At 34.7% G+C, this 18269-nt stretch overlaps 1 protein-coding gene across 1 annotated transcript in view; it reads left to right on the top strand.

Moving 5' to 3' along the window:
* Positions 1–13918: 13918 nt before the first annotated feature.
* The window catches only part of LOC105109449 (G-type lectin S-receptor-like serine/threonine-protein kinase At4g27290), an 8368-nt gene continuing 4017 nt past the window's right edge, over positions 13919–18269 (top strand). Inside the window, exon 1 of the mRNA XM_011004172.1 lies at positions 13919–14324. Within this exon, the coding sequence (XP_011002474.1) occupies positions 14079–14324 (246 nt within the window). The 5' untranslated portion in view covers positions 13919–14078. The remainder of the gene's footprint in view (positions 14325–18269) is intronic.

The following is an 18269-nucleotide window of genomic DNA, read 5'->3' on the forward strand; positions in this document are numbered from 1 at the left end:
TTCTTTTGATAAAAAACAAATCAAATAAAAAATAATCACCCCTACAAAACTCTATTTCTCTCTCACAACAAGGATAAGGAGTTGTGGCTTGTACTTCCTTAATTGCTTTGATTTATTCTCTTACACCAAGGGAGAAAAGTTATTGTCTCTATTTTCCAAACAAGAATTTAAGATAATTTTAATGTTTGCTCATATTTTTCATTTTCTTTTTGCATTTAGGGTTTTGATGGGTTTTTGTAAATTATATAAAATTGAATTTTTTAGAGGTTTAATTAATTGAATGTTTAATGATTCCAATTAGACAAACAATTATTTGTATTTAACATATTAGTTTTATTTTCATTTTAATCAATCTCCAAGATTAATTCTTGAACTAATAGTAATGATAATTTTAGATTTATTCTGTCTCGACTTAAGTTCTAAAAGTAGAGATGTAGAAACAAAATAACTCTAGACTCTTTTTTTTTTAAGAAATCAAATGCCAATATCCCAAAAAACAATGCATTAGGATTCATTGTCCTTTGTTGGGTCATGTTGGAAAGGAGAATTCACTACATGGAATTGCAATGAAAAATTATACGATTTAGTGAATAAATCACAAGATATTCATAACTTAGTAGATAAACAAACATTACAAAAAGTTAAGAATAGTTACCCACACCTCAAAGCTATAATTGATATTGTTTGATTGCTAGCTTTCTAAGCATATGCTCAAGGCCACTATGAAAGCTATGGTTCAAAAAATTGAGGTAATTTTATTGAACTCCTAAAGCTTATATGAAGTAATAACGATAAATTTAATAGGCTTGTTTTAGAATTTTTTTTTTAATATCTTTGCTAGCAATGTGCAAAGGGTGATCTGTGCTAAGATTGGAGATTTAAACATTGTCTATTTGCATATTATATACATTGACTAGCTCATACGTTACAATTAGCTCTTGTTGCTACCTCCAGATAAGTAAAACTTGTCTATCAATTTTTTAATAAGCTTGACTTTTATTATTAATATTGTTGTTAGTTCATGTGAAATAAATGATGATTTACAAATTGCTTAATAAATTGAAACTAGCAATAAGATTGCTGAAGAATAAATACCTTATAATGAGCTGGCAATGCTTGATGTGGTTCTAATTTTCAATTGATTTGTAGGTGTGTGTTAAAAATGTTTAGAGCAATTTTTAAAATTATAAATATTATCTTTAAAGATGAAGCAAATTATTCTCAACAAGGTGATACAAATATAGCTTATTTGGCATTAACATGTTGCATCTAATTAAGCAAATTATAAGAATTACTAATGTTTTATATTGATGCAGGAGCAATTTATTTAGCATTAACATATTTTGATTATTTTTTTTATATTGCTCCTGTTAAAAGTAATGATGGGAATTGCTAATGTTTCATGTCAAGCATGCAATAAAAAAATCAAGATTTTGTCAATGACACGAATTTAGTTTTAACTACAAAATTATTAATTCAAAAATTATAAGATGATGGATGAGCTTTCACTTCAAAGTGTCAAAATATTTTATGCACAAAATGATATTGATATTCATGATTTGAAAGTACAAGAACTCATGGCAGTTCTCATCAACAAAGTTGATATATTTATAGTTGTAATTGATTTCAATTAAAAAATTAAATAATAGATCTCGTGATCAATTTGTTGAGCTTCTTATTTTAAGTTCAATATTATGTTTTTAAAATTCTCATAGCTTATTCAATGTTGATGATGTATGCAATTTGGTTGAAAATTTTTATTTTAAAAATTCTAATAAGAAAAAAAAATTATTTAAGGTTTTAATTACAACAATATTAGCTTTAGATACTATAATATTCAAAGTTTTAAAAATTAACTACTCTTTGAATTATGTATAACAATGATAGCTTCTAAAATATAAGAAAAATCTATCATTTAATTGATAGATTACTTTGATTAATCATAACTATTTTTATATCTATGGCAACTACATAATGAGCTTTATTTTCAATGAAGTTGGTGAAAATAAGGTTTTATAGTAGAATAAATAATGATTTTCTTGTTGCCAATTTAGTTGTTTATGTAGAAATAAAATTGTTATAAACTTAATGTAATAAATATGATAATGGATGAATTTTACTCCATAAAAGATCATCAATGATGTTTTAGTTTAGAATTTGTCTAGTTTTTTCCTTCTTCTTTTTTACATTTATATTGAACATCATTAACTTTTAGTATTTATTGGAATGCAATAGAATGTTGCATATAAAAAACATAAGAATTTCATTTTTTATAGTTATTGAGTTTATTGAAATAAAATTTCATTTTGTTTTTTACTTGTATCTATATATTTTGCCCCCTAATCTAGAATTTTTGGTCCTGTTTATACTTGGAATGGATCTCCTCCCATACCCTTCCCTTTCCTTAGTAAGAAGGATGTCAACAAAATCGAAATAACATTACCATAACAAAATTTACAGCAATTAACACATTGTAAGCAAGAGAGGAAAAAACAAAAGGTTACATAAAAGTTCATTGCTAAAAGAATAATGAGAGCATTTGTAGAAAGCATCCTTATACTTAATTTATCTCCACTTTGTTTCTGATCTTAACAACATCCATTGTATTTGACACCATAAATACAACTAAATCAATCAGAGATGGCGAGGTTGTAGTCTCAGCTGATAGAAGCTTTAAGACGGGATGGTTTAACCCTAATAGGTCCATAGATCGTTACTTGGGATTCTGGTATAACCAAATATATATTGTAACTGTAGTTTGGGTTGCCAACAGGTGTTTTAAAGATTACCAAGCAGGGAATTCGGAATTCTTGTCCTTTTGAATGACAATGAGAGCACTTATTGGTCTTCCAACCCATCAAGATCTGCAAGAAATCCAAATTCTTAAGCTTTGGATTTGGATTTGGGAAATGTTGACTACCATGACTTATAGAGCTTCTAACAATCTTTTACTTTTAATATTTATTTATTGCTAGTCTTTTGAAAATAAATTAGACAATCAATGCTATGTTTATCTCTATTTATTTGCTTAAAAAACTTATTTGCTAACAGATTTTATGTGCAAATCCGATCCCATTATAATGTATAAACTGCTAGAAAATGATTAATAAAACTAAGCTTTCTTAGTAGATTCAAATATTAGTCTCGAGTTGTATTTAAAGAGCAAAAAACATAACCCTTAAACTCTTTTTACCTAATTCTACAAACCTATAACCTATCTAATATTAATTCAAAAATTTCATTCACAACAATTTTACTTTTAATGTTTGATGGAACAAATTATCAAATGTAAGCTATCAGAATGGAAACCTATCTTGATGGTGATGATTTATGAGAAGTATGAATAAGAGTATGAAATTACACATCTATCAAATAATCTAACACTTTCACAAATAAAAAATCATTAGGAGAGGAAGCGAAGAAAATCAAAGGCAAAAGCAAGCTTGTTTGCAGCTATCTCATCTTCCATTTTTTCCCATAATCATGACTTTGAAAAATAACCAAGGCAATTAGTGATTTTTTAAAGAATGAATATGATGGAGATGAAAAGGTCAAAGGAATACAAGTGGTAAATTTGAATTCTTTGATTTAAGAATTCGAGATGTAAAAGATGAAAGATTTAGAAATAATAACTCTTAACAAAAAAATTTATCTTATCAACAAAGCAAGACAATGTACCGATTTTTCTATTTTTAGAATAGTTCATAAAATCCTAGTTGCAATTCATGAGAAATTTGAGGCTATAATCTCTTCCTTCTAAAACTCAAAAGATTTATCAAGTATTACCTTGACAGAATTAATAAATATATTGCAAGCATAAGAACAAATAAGGCTTGTGAGGCAAGAAGGATATGTGGAGGGGTTTTTTTTAGTCAAAACACATAACAACAATGGAGGCAAAAACAAGAAAAAATAGAAGAAGCATGGCAACTATAACAAGCTAAAAGGTTTTGTAAACAAAAAAAATAACACTCAAGTCTTTCCACCTTTCCCCTATTATGAAAAACCAATCATCCATAGAAAAAATATTGGTGAAGGCTAGATACAAGATGTCATGAGTGTGGTCAGTTATGCCACATGAAAAAGATATGTAAGACTAAAAAACAACAAGATGAAGCTATAACTATTGAGGATGAAAATGAAGAGAAACAGTTGTTTGTGATATCATATTTTACCATCAATAGTTTCGCTGAAAGTTATTTTATAAATAATGGTTGTACAAACCATATGATCTTTGATCAAAAGCTCTTTAAAGAGCTTTACTATAACCCATTTTAGGGCCTTCCGCATGAAAAATAATAAAATATAAAAAAATTAAAAAATATTATCAAAAAAATATAAATAGTGAAAAAAGAATGTTAGCGTGCCCAAAAAATGAGTAAAAATTGGTTGAGGAGGTTAAAAAATATAAAGATTAAAATTTGACGGTATTTTATTGATTGATGATAGCCCTATTGATAAAAAAATTCAATTTGAGTAAGAAAAGTTGAAAATTAGATATTTATGGGCTTAATTAAATTTTATTGAAGGTTTAATAGAATTTATGGAGAGTTCGGTTATAAGAAAAATTGATTTTGTAGTCAGTTTAGGCTTTAATTAGAAGAAATTAAAATTTTGGGGTCAAATTATAATTTTTGAAAGTTAATTTGATCAAATCAAGAGCTTAATTACAACCCTCTTTCCATGTGTTGGATGGACGGTGAAGGGGCGATAGTATAGTGGCTGCCCCAACCATGTTTCTCTCCCTTGTTTTTTCCTATAAAAACAAGTAAGGGGATTAAAGAAAAACAAAAGGAAGGGAGACTGAACCCAAGAGAGAGAATCAAACGAGAGAGGAGAAGAGCATAATAGGGGGGAAAAAGAGAGAAGAAAAAGCGAAAATAATAAAAAAATAAAGGAGAGAGAGAGAGAGAAGAAAAAAATAGAGCCACCACGGACCACCGTGCCCCAACCACTACTAGCAGCGTCGTTGCCATTACCACAATCACCAGAAGCACCGTGAGCCACTGCAAGTCAACCTTCTTTCCTCTCCTCCTCTACCTTTGTCTACTGCTTCTTCTCCTTTCTCTCCACTGTTCATGTTGCATGTAAACAATGGAGAGGCCCAGCCTATCTAGTTGGATCAGGTTCGACCCATCCCATGTATTTAAGCCTGACCTGACCTATTTTTTTAAAAAAATTATTAAAATGCTTGTTTTTAGAATTTTTTCACATTTTTTTAATGTAATTTTGACTAATGTTGGGAAGTATTTTTATGTCATAAAAAAAAATCTGGTATTAGAATACCTGGTTTTTTTCAAAACTTTCAAATATATAAAAAGTTAAAAAAATATTTTTGTGCATACGACCAAGTGTCTCAAAGCTAAAAAATCATATTGTATTTTTCATACATCGAAAACAATATTTTAGCATGCATTTTGACTTTAATAACCAATTTATTAAAGTTAAGAGAACATTGACCAAAATTTCAAAAACAATAAAAAAATTATTTTGTTTGTCGTTTAGTATCCGGGGTATGACATTACACGTATTGTGTATTCCAAATATTAATCCATTTTTTTTACAATAAAATGGTTAGATTTAACTGTATTTTTAGATAAGAACTTTCTTATTAAGAAGGACTTGTCTTGAACTTTAGACAAACCAACAATTAAAAATCATAAAATAACTTTGAATTTTAACAGACAAAACAATGCAGCCTACCTTAGGTAAGGAGTGTTTGGAGTTCTAATACCTTCCTTTTACGCAACCAGTATTCGTATCTCGATCTCTAAGACCAAATAGGGTTTCTAGTAACTAGAATACTAGGTGGCGACTCTCATTCAAATTTTTCACTGATAAGAGATATAAGAATTCTTGGTCTCTTTATATTTTGCCAACAATACATTCATTTCTATTTTTCTTGTTGTTTCTATAGTGAGGATTGGAAGTAGAGCATGAATTGCAGCAACACACAAAGGAACAGTGGAAAATGAAGGCCACACGGGTTTGAAATTAATTTATGATATTTTATATGTTCCTGAAATTAATTAAAACATGTTAAATGTCACTCAATTGCTTAAAAAAGGTTATCAGGTGCTATTTGAAGGCAAAAATCATATGATTAAAGATGTAAGAGGCATAAGCATGTCCAGATGAAAGACAAAAGCTTTGCTTTATATTTGAAGAATTAAAAAGCAGACCGTATTACATAAAGAAAAAAACAATTCGATTCTTTGGCATAAGAGAGTGAGGACATTCCTATCATTTTGCTAAACTTTTCATGAAGAAGAACAAATTGGTGAAAAACTTGCTTGCATTAGAGGAGGAGCTTCCTACATGTGTTTTGTCATTATAAAAAACTGTTAAGCTTTCCTTTTCAACAAAGCAAGGCCTGAAAAGTCACATAAAAGTTGCAAATTAATGCACATATTGTTAAGATACTAGCATGCAAATCCGATAAGACAAAAGATAAGGGACAAGATAAAATGAGAAATGAGACACAAAAATTTATGTAGTTCACCCAATTGGGCTCGTCTACAGGCAAGTATAAAAGGATTTTACTAAGTAATATGGGAATACAACCAAAATCTCTCTATTACTAAGAGAAAACACCTCACTTACTATCTCACAAATACCTCATAATTTTGTGGGATTACTCTCTCCTCACCCTCTCTTTTTCTCTCTACTTGCTATCAAGTTTCTCTCTTGTGGTGTATCTATAATGCTTGGATGCATTGCCTATTTATAGGCAAACATCTATGCAAAAGACAAAGGGTAGGGTAAGTAGCACCAATTTGGTTCCTATAATTTTTTACTAAAGTGTAAACGGATGGCTTCACCTTTTCCCACCATTATTGACTTAAGTGGTGACTTTACATTTTCCCACTTGAAGACTTTGATGATTTAATCAAGTCTTCTCATTTAATCATCTGTGATTCTTTTATCCTTTTTATACTTGCTATCTTTATGTTGCTTACGTTTCTGTTAGGCTATAAGAGGATCTGCACCATATATACTTATCAGTGTTAACCAGTTTGGTCAAAGCATTTACTGGGTTTTTCTATGTGTGAATCTTCTGAAAATCCACACTTTCATCTTCCACCACTTCGCGAACAAAGTGATACTGAATATCTATGTGTTTTGTTCTTGAATGAAATGCTGGATTCCTTGCAATATGCAAGACACTTTGACTATCACAATACAAAAGAATATTCTCTTGTTTGTGCCCGAGCTCCTTCATAAGTTTCTTCATCCATATTGCTTCTTTACAAGCTTGTGTAGCTGCCATGTACTCAGCTTCTGTTATAGACAACGCTTCAACAGTCTGTAGTTTAGAGACCTAGCTCATAGCTCCTCTTGCAATTATGAACACATAGCCTGTAGTGGACTTTCTTTTCTCAAAGTTATTAGCAAAATCTGAATCAACATAACCTCTGATAGTAAATTTTAATCCTCTATAACATAATGCAGCATCTAAGGTACCTTTAATGTATATCAAGATCTTCTTAATAGTGTTCCAATGCTCTTTACCAGGATTTGCCATGTATTGACTAGTTGCTCTCACTGCTTGTGCAATATCTGGTCTTGTACATATCATGACAAACATTAAACTTCCCATTGTTGATGCATACGGTACTCGAGACATCTCCACCCTCTCTGCTTCATTTCTAGGAGATATACTTGAGGATAATTTAAAGTTAATAGGAATTGGGGTGAAAATTGGCTTACAATCTTACATGTTGAAACGTCGTAAGATCTTCTTCAAATAATTCTTCTAAGAAAGCCAAATCTTCCTCTTATTTCTATCTCAGTAAATTTGCATCCCTAGAATCTTGTTTACTGGTCCCAAGTCCTTCATATCAAACTCCTAAGCTAACTAAGCCTTCAATTCTTGGACTCAATCTTTGTTGAGGCCTATCACCAACATGTTATTCACGTACAATAACAAAATAATGAAATCTTCTTCAAAACTCTTGTAATATGTATAATGATCTGAACTAAGTCTATTGTACTCAAGGCTAATTATGAAGGAATCAAATCTCTTGTACCAACACCTCGTTGCCCGTTTGAGATTGTATAGAGAACTGTTCAACTTGCAAACTAAGTTCTCCTTGACTATTTCAACAAAAACCCTCTAGTTGGAGCATATAAATTTCTTCTTCAAGTTCTCCATGAAGAAATGCAATTTTCACATCTAACTACTCCATGTGAAGATCAAATATAACACGATATTTTAATTGCCAAGACTACTCTGCTTGTCGTAAGTCGTACCACTAGAGAAAATATCTCATTGAAGTCTATTCCGTCTTTTTAAGCATATTCTTTCACCACCAATCTTGCACGATACCACTCCACTTGATCATTGTCATCACGTTTTATCTTGTAAACTCATTTATTGCTAATGGTCTTTCTTTCTTGTGGTAGTGAAACAAGATCTCAAGTATTATTCTTGTGCAGAGTTTCAATCTCCTCTTTCATTGTTATCATCCACATAGATACATTTGTGCTTATGATAGCCTCATGGAAAGTTGATGGCTCTCCATCCTCTATTAGAAGACAGTATGTAATGTTACTTTCAGGAATATATTCTGAGTGTCAAGCAGGTGATCTTCTTTCATGAGTCGACTACCAAACTTCAGGAGTTTCAGACTCTATTTGTTCTTGCTCTTCATGCTCTAGTACAACTTCAAAAGAAGTATGATTATGAGTATTTTTCACATGGACTGTTGTAGTCTCCTTTAAAATGCTATTATATTCTTCTATTTGCATTTTACCTTCTGTAAATATGACATCTCTACTGATAACTACCTTGTGAGCAGTGAGATCTCATAAGCGATACCCCTTCACTCCATTAGCATATCCCAAAGTACATATTTTCTGGATTTTGAATCCAGCTTGCTAACTTCTTGTGTATTGTACATCACGTACAATATATGCAATCGAGAATAACCAGCTGATTTTCCAGTCCACATCTCCATTGGTGTCTTTGGCTTAATTGCGGTTGATGGAGATCGATTTATCACATAACAGGTGGTATTGACTGTTTTTGCCCAGAATGACCTTCCTAGACCTGCAGCCTTCAACATTGCTCTTGTTCTTTCTAATAGAGTTCTGTTCATCCGCTCTGCCACTCCATTTTGTTGTGGAGTGTATGCCATTGTGAACTACCTTTTGACACCTTCATGTTTACAAAAGTTATCAAATTCATCATTGGTATATTCTCCTTCATTGTCAGTCCTTAAACACTTGATCTTCTTTTTAGATTCAAGTTTCACCCGTACTTTGAACATTTTCAATACTGTAAGCACATCTATCTTCCTTCTAATTGGATACACCCAACATATCCTGGAAAAGTCATCTATAAATGATACAAAGTATCTTGCTCCTCCCAAGGATACAACCGGTACTTACCATACATCAAAGTGAATCAGGTCTAAGATTTGCTCTTAGTTGTTGATATGCCAAAATTTAAGCTGTGCTGTTTACTTGTAACCCAATGTTCACAAAAAGGTAAAGTAACCTTTGTAAGCTTAGGGAGTAACTTATGATAAGAGAGAACCTTTAAACCTTTCTCTAACATGTTACCTAATTTTTGATGCCACATCATCGTTTTCTCTTCTACAGGACTGGCTGATGCGATTGATGTTTCTGCCTCATGATGTGTTTCTCCCATTAATGCAAATATATTTATAACTATCTTTCTTGCCTTTAAAACCATCAGCACTCCTTTGATGATTTTTATGATTTCATTATCTGTTCGGATCTTACAATCAAGGCTATCAAATTATCCTATAGATAAAAGATTCTTTTTTAAGTCTTTCACTTGTCGCACTTCTGAAAAAGTACGAATTAAACCATCATACATCTTCAATTTGATGGTGTTAATGCCAACAATCTCTAAAGCATGATTATCACCCATGAACACTTTGCCTTCAAAGATAGGTTTATATGTATGGAACCAATCTCGATTAGAAGTCCTATGCCATGTTGCTTCTGAATCCATTAGTCAAACCTTAGTGAGCTTTTCGCTATTTGTAGAGATTGTCGCTGCTTCACTATATAAATCCTCTCCATTTTTTAAGGTGCTCGCAACACATCCTTGAGATTTTGATGACTCTAAAGTATTCTCTATACCCTTTTTAAACCAACAATCCTTTTTGAAGTGTTTTTTTTTTACCACAGTTGTAGCATTTCATAGCTTTCTTACTTCTTGATTTGGACCTCTCTTGCCTTTGATTCTTGTTGGAGTCACGCTCCGTTAATCTTCCTCTTGACACCAATAACACCTCTGCTTGGTTTGAACTGTTTCTATCTCCTTTGTTTTTGCACCTATTTTCTTCTTCTAAGATAGCAGCTGCAACATCATCGAAGACTAGATAGTCTGAGAGGATATTATTTATCAAGTTGATAATGAGTTGATCATATGAATCAGGAAGACTTTGAAGTAGAAGTTTTGCACGTTCATTTTCCTCTATTTGTTGACCCAATGTAGTGAGTTATGAAAATAGAGTTCTTATTGTGTTGATGTGGTCAGTCACTAACGTGGTTTCTACTATTCGAAGGGTATAAAGTCTTTGTTTTAAGAAAATCTTATTATGCAAAGACTTGGACTCGTATAGCTTTGTTAGAGTCTCTCATATCTCTTTAGCTGTTTTCTTCTCCACCACACTCGATAATACTTCATCGGCTAATGCTAAATGTATGTTAGCAATATCATTATCATCCATCTCATTCCATTTTGCATTATCAATGATCTCTACGGGTCGATCCCTAATTGCTGCTAAGCAATTGTCTTTCCTTAATATTCTCTTGATTCTCATTTTCCACAGTGAGAAATTGTTGCCATTGTATTCACCGAGATCTATTTAGCTATCATCGTTTCACAGATCTGTAACGTATATAGAAATAGTACTGTGTGAATAATACTTTACTAAGTAAATTCCCAAGAAAGATTGGAGGGGTCACAAACGGTCCTGCTTAAAACCCAATCTCCTTAGACAGAACTTCCTAGACTGTATTTAATCACCACATTGACTTTCTATATATGTCAATAGTAACGTATGTGAACAATACCGTATGAATGAATAGCATCGTATAGGTGAATAGTGTCGCAGATGTGAATAGTATCCATAGACACGAATAACTTTTGTGTATTAACAACACCAATCAGAAGGCTTTGCTGAAACAAGCAACGAGAACTTGGTTTATAGGTTAAACAAATCTCTATACGGTCTCAAACATGCGCCGAGGTGTTGGTACAAGAGATTTGATTCCTTCATAATTAGTCTTGGGTACAACAGACTCAGTTCAGATCATTGTACATATTACAAGAGGTTTGAAGAAGATTTCATCATTTTGTTATTGTACGTGGATAACATGTTGGTGATAGGCCCCAACAAAGATCGAGTCCAAGAATTGAAGGCACAATTGACTTGGGAGTTTGATATGAAGGACTTAGGACCAGCAAACAAGATTCTAGGGATGCAAATTTACAAAGACAGAAGTAAGAGGAAGATTTAGCTTTCTCAGAAGAATTATTTGAAGAAGATCTTGCGACATTTCAACATGTAAGATTGTAAGCCAATTTCCACCCCACTTCCTATTAACTTCAAATTATCCTCAAGTATGTCTCCTAGTCATGAAGTAGAGAGGATAGAGATGTCTCGAGTACCGTATGCATCAGCAGTGGGAAGTTTAATGTTTGCCATGATATGTACAAGACCAGACATTGCACAAGCAGTGAAAACAGCTAGTCGATACATGAAAAATCCTAATAAAGAGCATTGGAACACTATTAAGAGGATCTTGAGATACATCAAGGGTATCTCAAATGCTGCATTATGTTATAGAGGATCAGAATTTACTATCAGATGTTATGTTGATTCAGATTTTACCAGTGACCTTGAGAAAAAAAGTCCATTACAAGTTATGTGTTCATAATTGCAGGAGGAGCTATGAGCTGGGTTATGGGCCAGTAGCACCAATTTGGTGCCTTTAATTTTTTACTAAGGTGTAAAAGAATAACTTCACCTTCTCCCACCATTATTGACTTAAGTGGTGGCTTCACATACATATGTTAGGGGACCTATGAACACATCATCACTGAATGACAATAAGATTTATATTATTTATATTGATGATTATACAAGAATGTGCTGAATTTATTTTTAAAAAAATTAAATTTGAGTCATTGACATCTTTTAAAAGTTTAAAGCTTGGGTTAAAACTCAAGGTGGATGCAACATACTGGTGAAAAGGTTTGACAATAAAACTGAATCCACCTCAGAAAAATTTAACAAGTTTTGTGAAGTTGCAGTAATTGAACACCTGTTGACTACACTTTACTCTCCTTAGAATAATGGTGCTGTGGAATAACAAAACAGTAATGGAGTTGACAAGAGGTTTATTAAATAGACTGTCAACAAAACCATTTAACTTTGTTTGATTTGGAAACCTTGGCTCTTGCAACGAATAATTTCTCAGTCAACAAATCTGGGAGAAGGGGGTTCGGACCAGTTTATAAGGTACTACTTAATAAACATTCAAGCAATTTCATGATGAAAACTCCTGGAACCATAGAACTAAAACAATTAAAATTATGAAAGTTTTGGAGGTTCAGAGTTCCGACAGACTGAATTTTCACTGGACAAATATATGATTTGCTTTTGGTATTGAGTGATTATTTACAGTGAACATTCAAAGATGAACAAGATAGCTGTGAAGTGGCTATATAAGAATTGAAGACCATGTTTGGTATTACGTTTTAAAAAAAGATTGATTAAATTTTGATGTGTTAATATAAAAAATAATTTATAAAATAAATTATTTTAATATTTTTATAAAAAAAAACAGAAAAATAACTATTACCACATTTTCAAATACCAAACTTCAGCACTGGAATCTAATGAAGCTTCTAGGATGCTATTCTTGTAAGGAATGTTTGGTATGTTTGACCAAAAATGAACTGTGCATAATTTCTTAATGAAATTATTTGATGTATTTTTGTACTGTACAAAAATTTTGTCCTGTTGCAGAGGATAGTTTTTATCAAACCAAAAGGAGTGTTCAATTTCCTCCGTAAGAGTTATCTTTTCTTCATTTCTTTCTTTGTTGTATGGAAATAAAGAGAGAAAATCGTTTTAGGATAAAAAACTACACCTAAAAAATCTAGGGTTTCTTCTTCTCTGCATGTAAATCTATCAGAATCCACCATAGGTAAATCAAATACTTTCTTCTTCTCTCCCCAAATTTGTTCGATAAAGTCTTAATTTGGTGAAACAGTGTAGTGAATGTTAAACGCAAAAAAGCAAAAAAAAAAATGTAAAAAAGTAAGCATATACCTGGTCAAGGAAATCAGTCAAGTTAGCCCATTAGCCACGGCAAGGCTATAAAAAAACAGAACGAGAATTAATCACTTTTCATGGGGTGCATGTGTTACCAAAAACAAAGAAATAAGACTCAGATACAAGTTAACTGAATTTCAAATAGAGATGACATGCATGTGAATTCCTCCTTGGAAACGGGATTTGCGCAGAAGCCAATTCTTGGATTTTCCGGCTCCATGAACGTGCGAATATGATTAGACTTCTTGCATTTTGGTTAAACGGAACACGGCAATTTATACCAATTTTCCATGTTGACCACTGGGTCAGGTTTCGTGTAGAATACTGGATTACATTCAGATACAAAACTTGTCTTTCTGATGACTTTTACATCGTCAGTTAACATTTATTTAAGAAATTTGACTGTGAACCTTCATTGCTCCAGGGTCAACTAATTGCAGATTAGTAAGAAATTTACCAATTTTTAAATTGAAAAGCTTTGAAAACTCTCTCATGATTGAGAGATCCCTCATTTTTTATTATTTGAACTTTGCTTTTTCCTTCTCATTATTGAAAGGATGGAGATCAGTTTCGAAGACTATAACAGAAACCGTACTGAAAATTCCTGGTTGTTGAGGAATTGACAGGTCTCTAATTTACCACACATGTTTGAGATTTCTCGCTCTCAAAATTATTTATATGAGAGAGGAGAATAGTTTACTTAAGGATTGATGCTATAACAAAGTTTTATGCAAAAATAGAAAGAAAAAAAAGATGGTGCCTGTAGATGGCATTCCCATACTGGTTTTTAGCTCCACTTTGTTGTTAATTATGACAATCTCCTCTGCAGTTGACACCATGAATACAACTGAATCTATCAGAGATAGCGAGGCCATGGTCTCAGCCGATGGAAGCTTTAAGCTGGGATTTTTTATCCCTGGCAGCTCCAAAAACCGTTATTTGGGCATCTGGTACAACAAAATATCTAACAGGAATGTAGTTTGGGTTGCCAACAGGGAAATTGTTGGGGATTTCTGACCGGTGATGTACTGATATTTGCTCATAAAAGGAGAAGCACATTGAGACACGGTATTTTACGTGGTTCGGCAAACCGCCTACATCCACGGGAGAAGCCATTGCATTATGTAGGGAGAGTACAAGATTTACAACAATAGAGGAGGAGGAATCATCCTCTTTTTGACAACTCTCAACCTCACTCTATTTCTCTCTTTTTAGTACTGCAATGGCAGCCCACTCTCTCCTACATTTCTCACATCTTTGGCTCTACTTCCTCTCTCTCATTTTGCTCTCTAACATATGCCTCTATTTATAGGCATTCATGGAGGCTATTCTTGGTTTGTTGTCAACATTTGTGGCTACTAACTCTAGCTCATTCAACAATGGTGGCCACCAACTCTAGCTCATTCAACAATGGTGGCTACCAATAGTTAATGGTTGGTGCCATCCATTTGTTGCACATGAAATGGCAACCAACCTAACAATCACCCCCTTTGCCATTCATGTAGGGCAACTATCTTCTTGCTTCTTCAACACAAGCTTGCATCTTGCAGCTCTTCTAAGCTTTCCATTCTAAGAGCATCTTTGGCCAAGTTTATAGGTACTCGCCAAACCTTTCAATCATCAGAGTAACCAAAGCACACCTTTTTCTCACACAAAAGGATCACTATAATCAGATGGTCTACCATATTACATCTGAATAATGTTAACGCTTGTCTCTGGAACAACATTCCCCTTCGAGCGTATCAACCATGCTCGATCCGGAATGATTCATCAAGCCTCACATCAAGGCTTATAACACCCCCTCAAACAGATATTTCAAGTGAGACAGTTATTATCTGAGTATCTCAATATGATCATAAGCTCACCACTCTTCCAAGAGTCTACTCATCCAGGAGTTGCGTCTGCCCTCTGTTCCACCCTAGGAACCACGTCTTACTTCTCCATGAGTCTCCCACTCTTAGTCTCAAGAGTCCAAGTAGCTTTCCACCTTTAACCATGGGGGCAACCCATAAAAGGTTGATCCATATCTGTCTTCATACTCTGAGTATTACAATGCCATTACCGAGCTCACCACCTTGACAAGAGTCAACTTGTTCCCGGAACCTGCGCATGCCCTCTGCTCCTTCATAGCAGCCGCGTCTTAATGCTCCACAAGTCATCCACTTATTGTCCAAGGCAAATATCTTCTAGCTCATTGATCTTTAACCTGGGGGCAATATCCATGAAAGTCAATCTTGCATTTGTCTCCATACTCATCATAACCACTTCATTGGCTATACACTTTTCCACTTATATCCAGCCATCACATTAGCTCTAGGGCATTCTGAAATTGGGCTCCTATCATGGCCCTCACACCTTCTTTTGAGGTGTCTCCTTCTGTCATTATGAGACGATTTGAACTTGGACTCATATCACGGTCCTCACACCTTCTCCTAAGGTGTCTTCGCCTGTCATCATGAGACGGTCTAAACTTGGACTTATATAACGGTCCTCACACCTTCTCCTGAGGTGTCTCTGTCTGTCTTCATAAGACGGTCTGAAATTGGACTCATATCATGGTCCTCACACCTTCTCCTAAGGTGTCTCCACTCATCGTCATGCGGCGGTTTATACTTGGGTTCCTTTCATGGCCCACACACCTTCTGTCTGAGGTGTCTTTGTTCGTCATAAAGCAGTCACATCCTCCTTCATCGGGGATGTCTCTAGTGACTAAGATTCTCTATCACCATGTGGACTTGGGAGAGTTCATTGCCACTAATCACATAGAAAGAGAAAGTTGCGGTATACTCCTCGCAATCCTCCACCTCGATTTCTATGTTTGGAGCTTCTACGTCTTTCATCATTACACTTGACAGCTCCACCTACTCCAACTCTCTTTGGTGTCTTCGCCTTTCATCATAGGCGGTCGCCTTTTATCATAGGCGTTTGCACCCCCTCAATTAGGTGCATCTGTAACAGCTCATCTTTCCATCCTTGCATGCATTGGAAAGGTCCTTACTTGTTGCCTTTATCAAGAGCACAAGAGACTTTTTGTTGTACAACTTTTTCATAGTCTCTCCTCTGAGCTTCATTTGGGAACTCTTCTTCTCCTTGCACCTGTTATCTCATTATAGTACCTCGTTAGATCCTCCGGGTACTCCTACACAATCTTCGTGTGCTCTCGTGCAATTTTGGTTCTCCAGATTTCTTCCTATTCCTTGCTTATGTTTGACAGCTGCTCATCCTGTCACAACATCTATCCAAGTCAAAATAGGGTGTCAATCTTTATCCCTTTGCTGTATTTCTCTTCCATTATCAGGGTCTTCATCAATTCTCCCCTCGAGAAATTACAGTCACCAAATCTAACTTTCTTGGATAAATCACCACTCCATCAAATCCTTGATCATACGGAACCCAACTGTTCCTTTGTGCCATCATCCTGCTAGTCTTCAACAGTTTCATAATAAACTGTCACATATACGAAAATAGTACCGTATGGAAAATCCTTCCACTAAGCAAGTTCTCAGGAAAGATTGGAGGGGTCACAACGGTCCCGCTTAAAACTCAATCTCCTAGCCAGAACTTCTTAAGCCATATCTATCCATCGTACTGTCTTTTCGTATATACAACCATTTGCTAGCTTTGTCGCGGCTTTCTTTTATAAGTGATCTGGGGTATCCTGGTTTTATACCTGATTTCTCAATATCTAGCGAGACTACCAGTGCTCAGATTCGTCAAGATTGGTCTTCATCAAATTTCACTCTCTACCTCAAATTGTCCACATGATCGGGTGTTTAGAGTGTCCCAATTTTTTCTTCCCTCAAGGCAATTAAAATTCCCCACATAACACTTCAACACATGTAATTAGGCAAACATGTGTGACTTCTTCTTCTTTAGCTCCATCGACCACCATGATGACCATCAGATGCCTCCTGATCGGGCAATCTCTCTTTAATAATTCATCATTGCCATTTCTAATCTCAATCTCAACGATCGGACCATACCATTGCATCCGGAACGATCAAATTAGCTGGAAACAAGTTTGAAATCATCCAAATCGCACTTCAGACGGCTAAGATTTGATCAAAACAATTCTGGCCTGATAAACGGCCCAGATTCAATCTCAGAACCGGTTGCACGTAGACTCCGCCATATAAAATCCCGTCCCTCAGCTCGGCTCCAACTCAGCTTGGATTGGCTTGGAATCTGCAAAATCTAACCTTACAGATGTGTCCGAAATGACCAAAAATGTTAGAAACGACATTGAGTTCACCCGAATCGGACTTCAGATGGCTCCGATTTAAACAATCAAACTTTGGTATCACTGGACGCTGTAGATGACGCCACGTGGCAGGAGGAATAGTCATTGCGCTACATTGGTTCAAAACCCAGGGAGCTGACGTGGCTGTGATGATGTGTCAACCACGCAGGACATATATGGTCAACTAAATCTGACGTGGCAGTCCCAGGGGGATTTTCGGGTGACGTGGCAGAGCTGAAGTGGCCGATGACATGGTAGGTAACATGGCAGTTTGACTGGTCAGAGTGCTGATGTGTCAGGTGACGTGTCTGATGACTGTGTAGAACTGCTGATGTGGTTGCTGACGTGGACAGTCACCCTGCCGGCGCGTGCGGCGGTTTCCGGCGTCCGATTTCGACGCGGTTTTCACCAGTGGCTTCGTCTCTTCCTCCTCTACACAGTGGTATGGTCAAAACACAATTTTGACAACTTTCATTTTTTAGCAAAATCAAACACCACTTTAAACCGAAAGCTCTGATACCAATTGTTGGGGATTCCTGACCGGTGATGTACTGATATTTGCTCATAGAAGGAGAAACACACTGAGACACGATATTTTACGTGGTTCGGCAAACCGCCCACATCCATGGGAGAAGCCATTGCATTATATAGGGAGAGTACAAGATTTACAGCAATAGAGGAGGAGGAATCATCCCCTTTTTGGC

Source organism: Populus euphratica, unplaced genomic scaffold (genome assembly GCF_000495115.2).
Source record: "Populus euphratica unplaced genomic scaffold, PopEup_1.0 scaffold218.1, whole genome shotgun sequence".
NCBI classification, from domain to species: Eukaryota; Viridiplantae; Streptophyta; class Magnoliopsida; order Malpighiales; family Salicaceae; genus Populus; species Populus euphratica.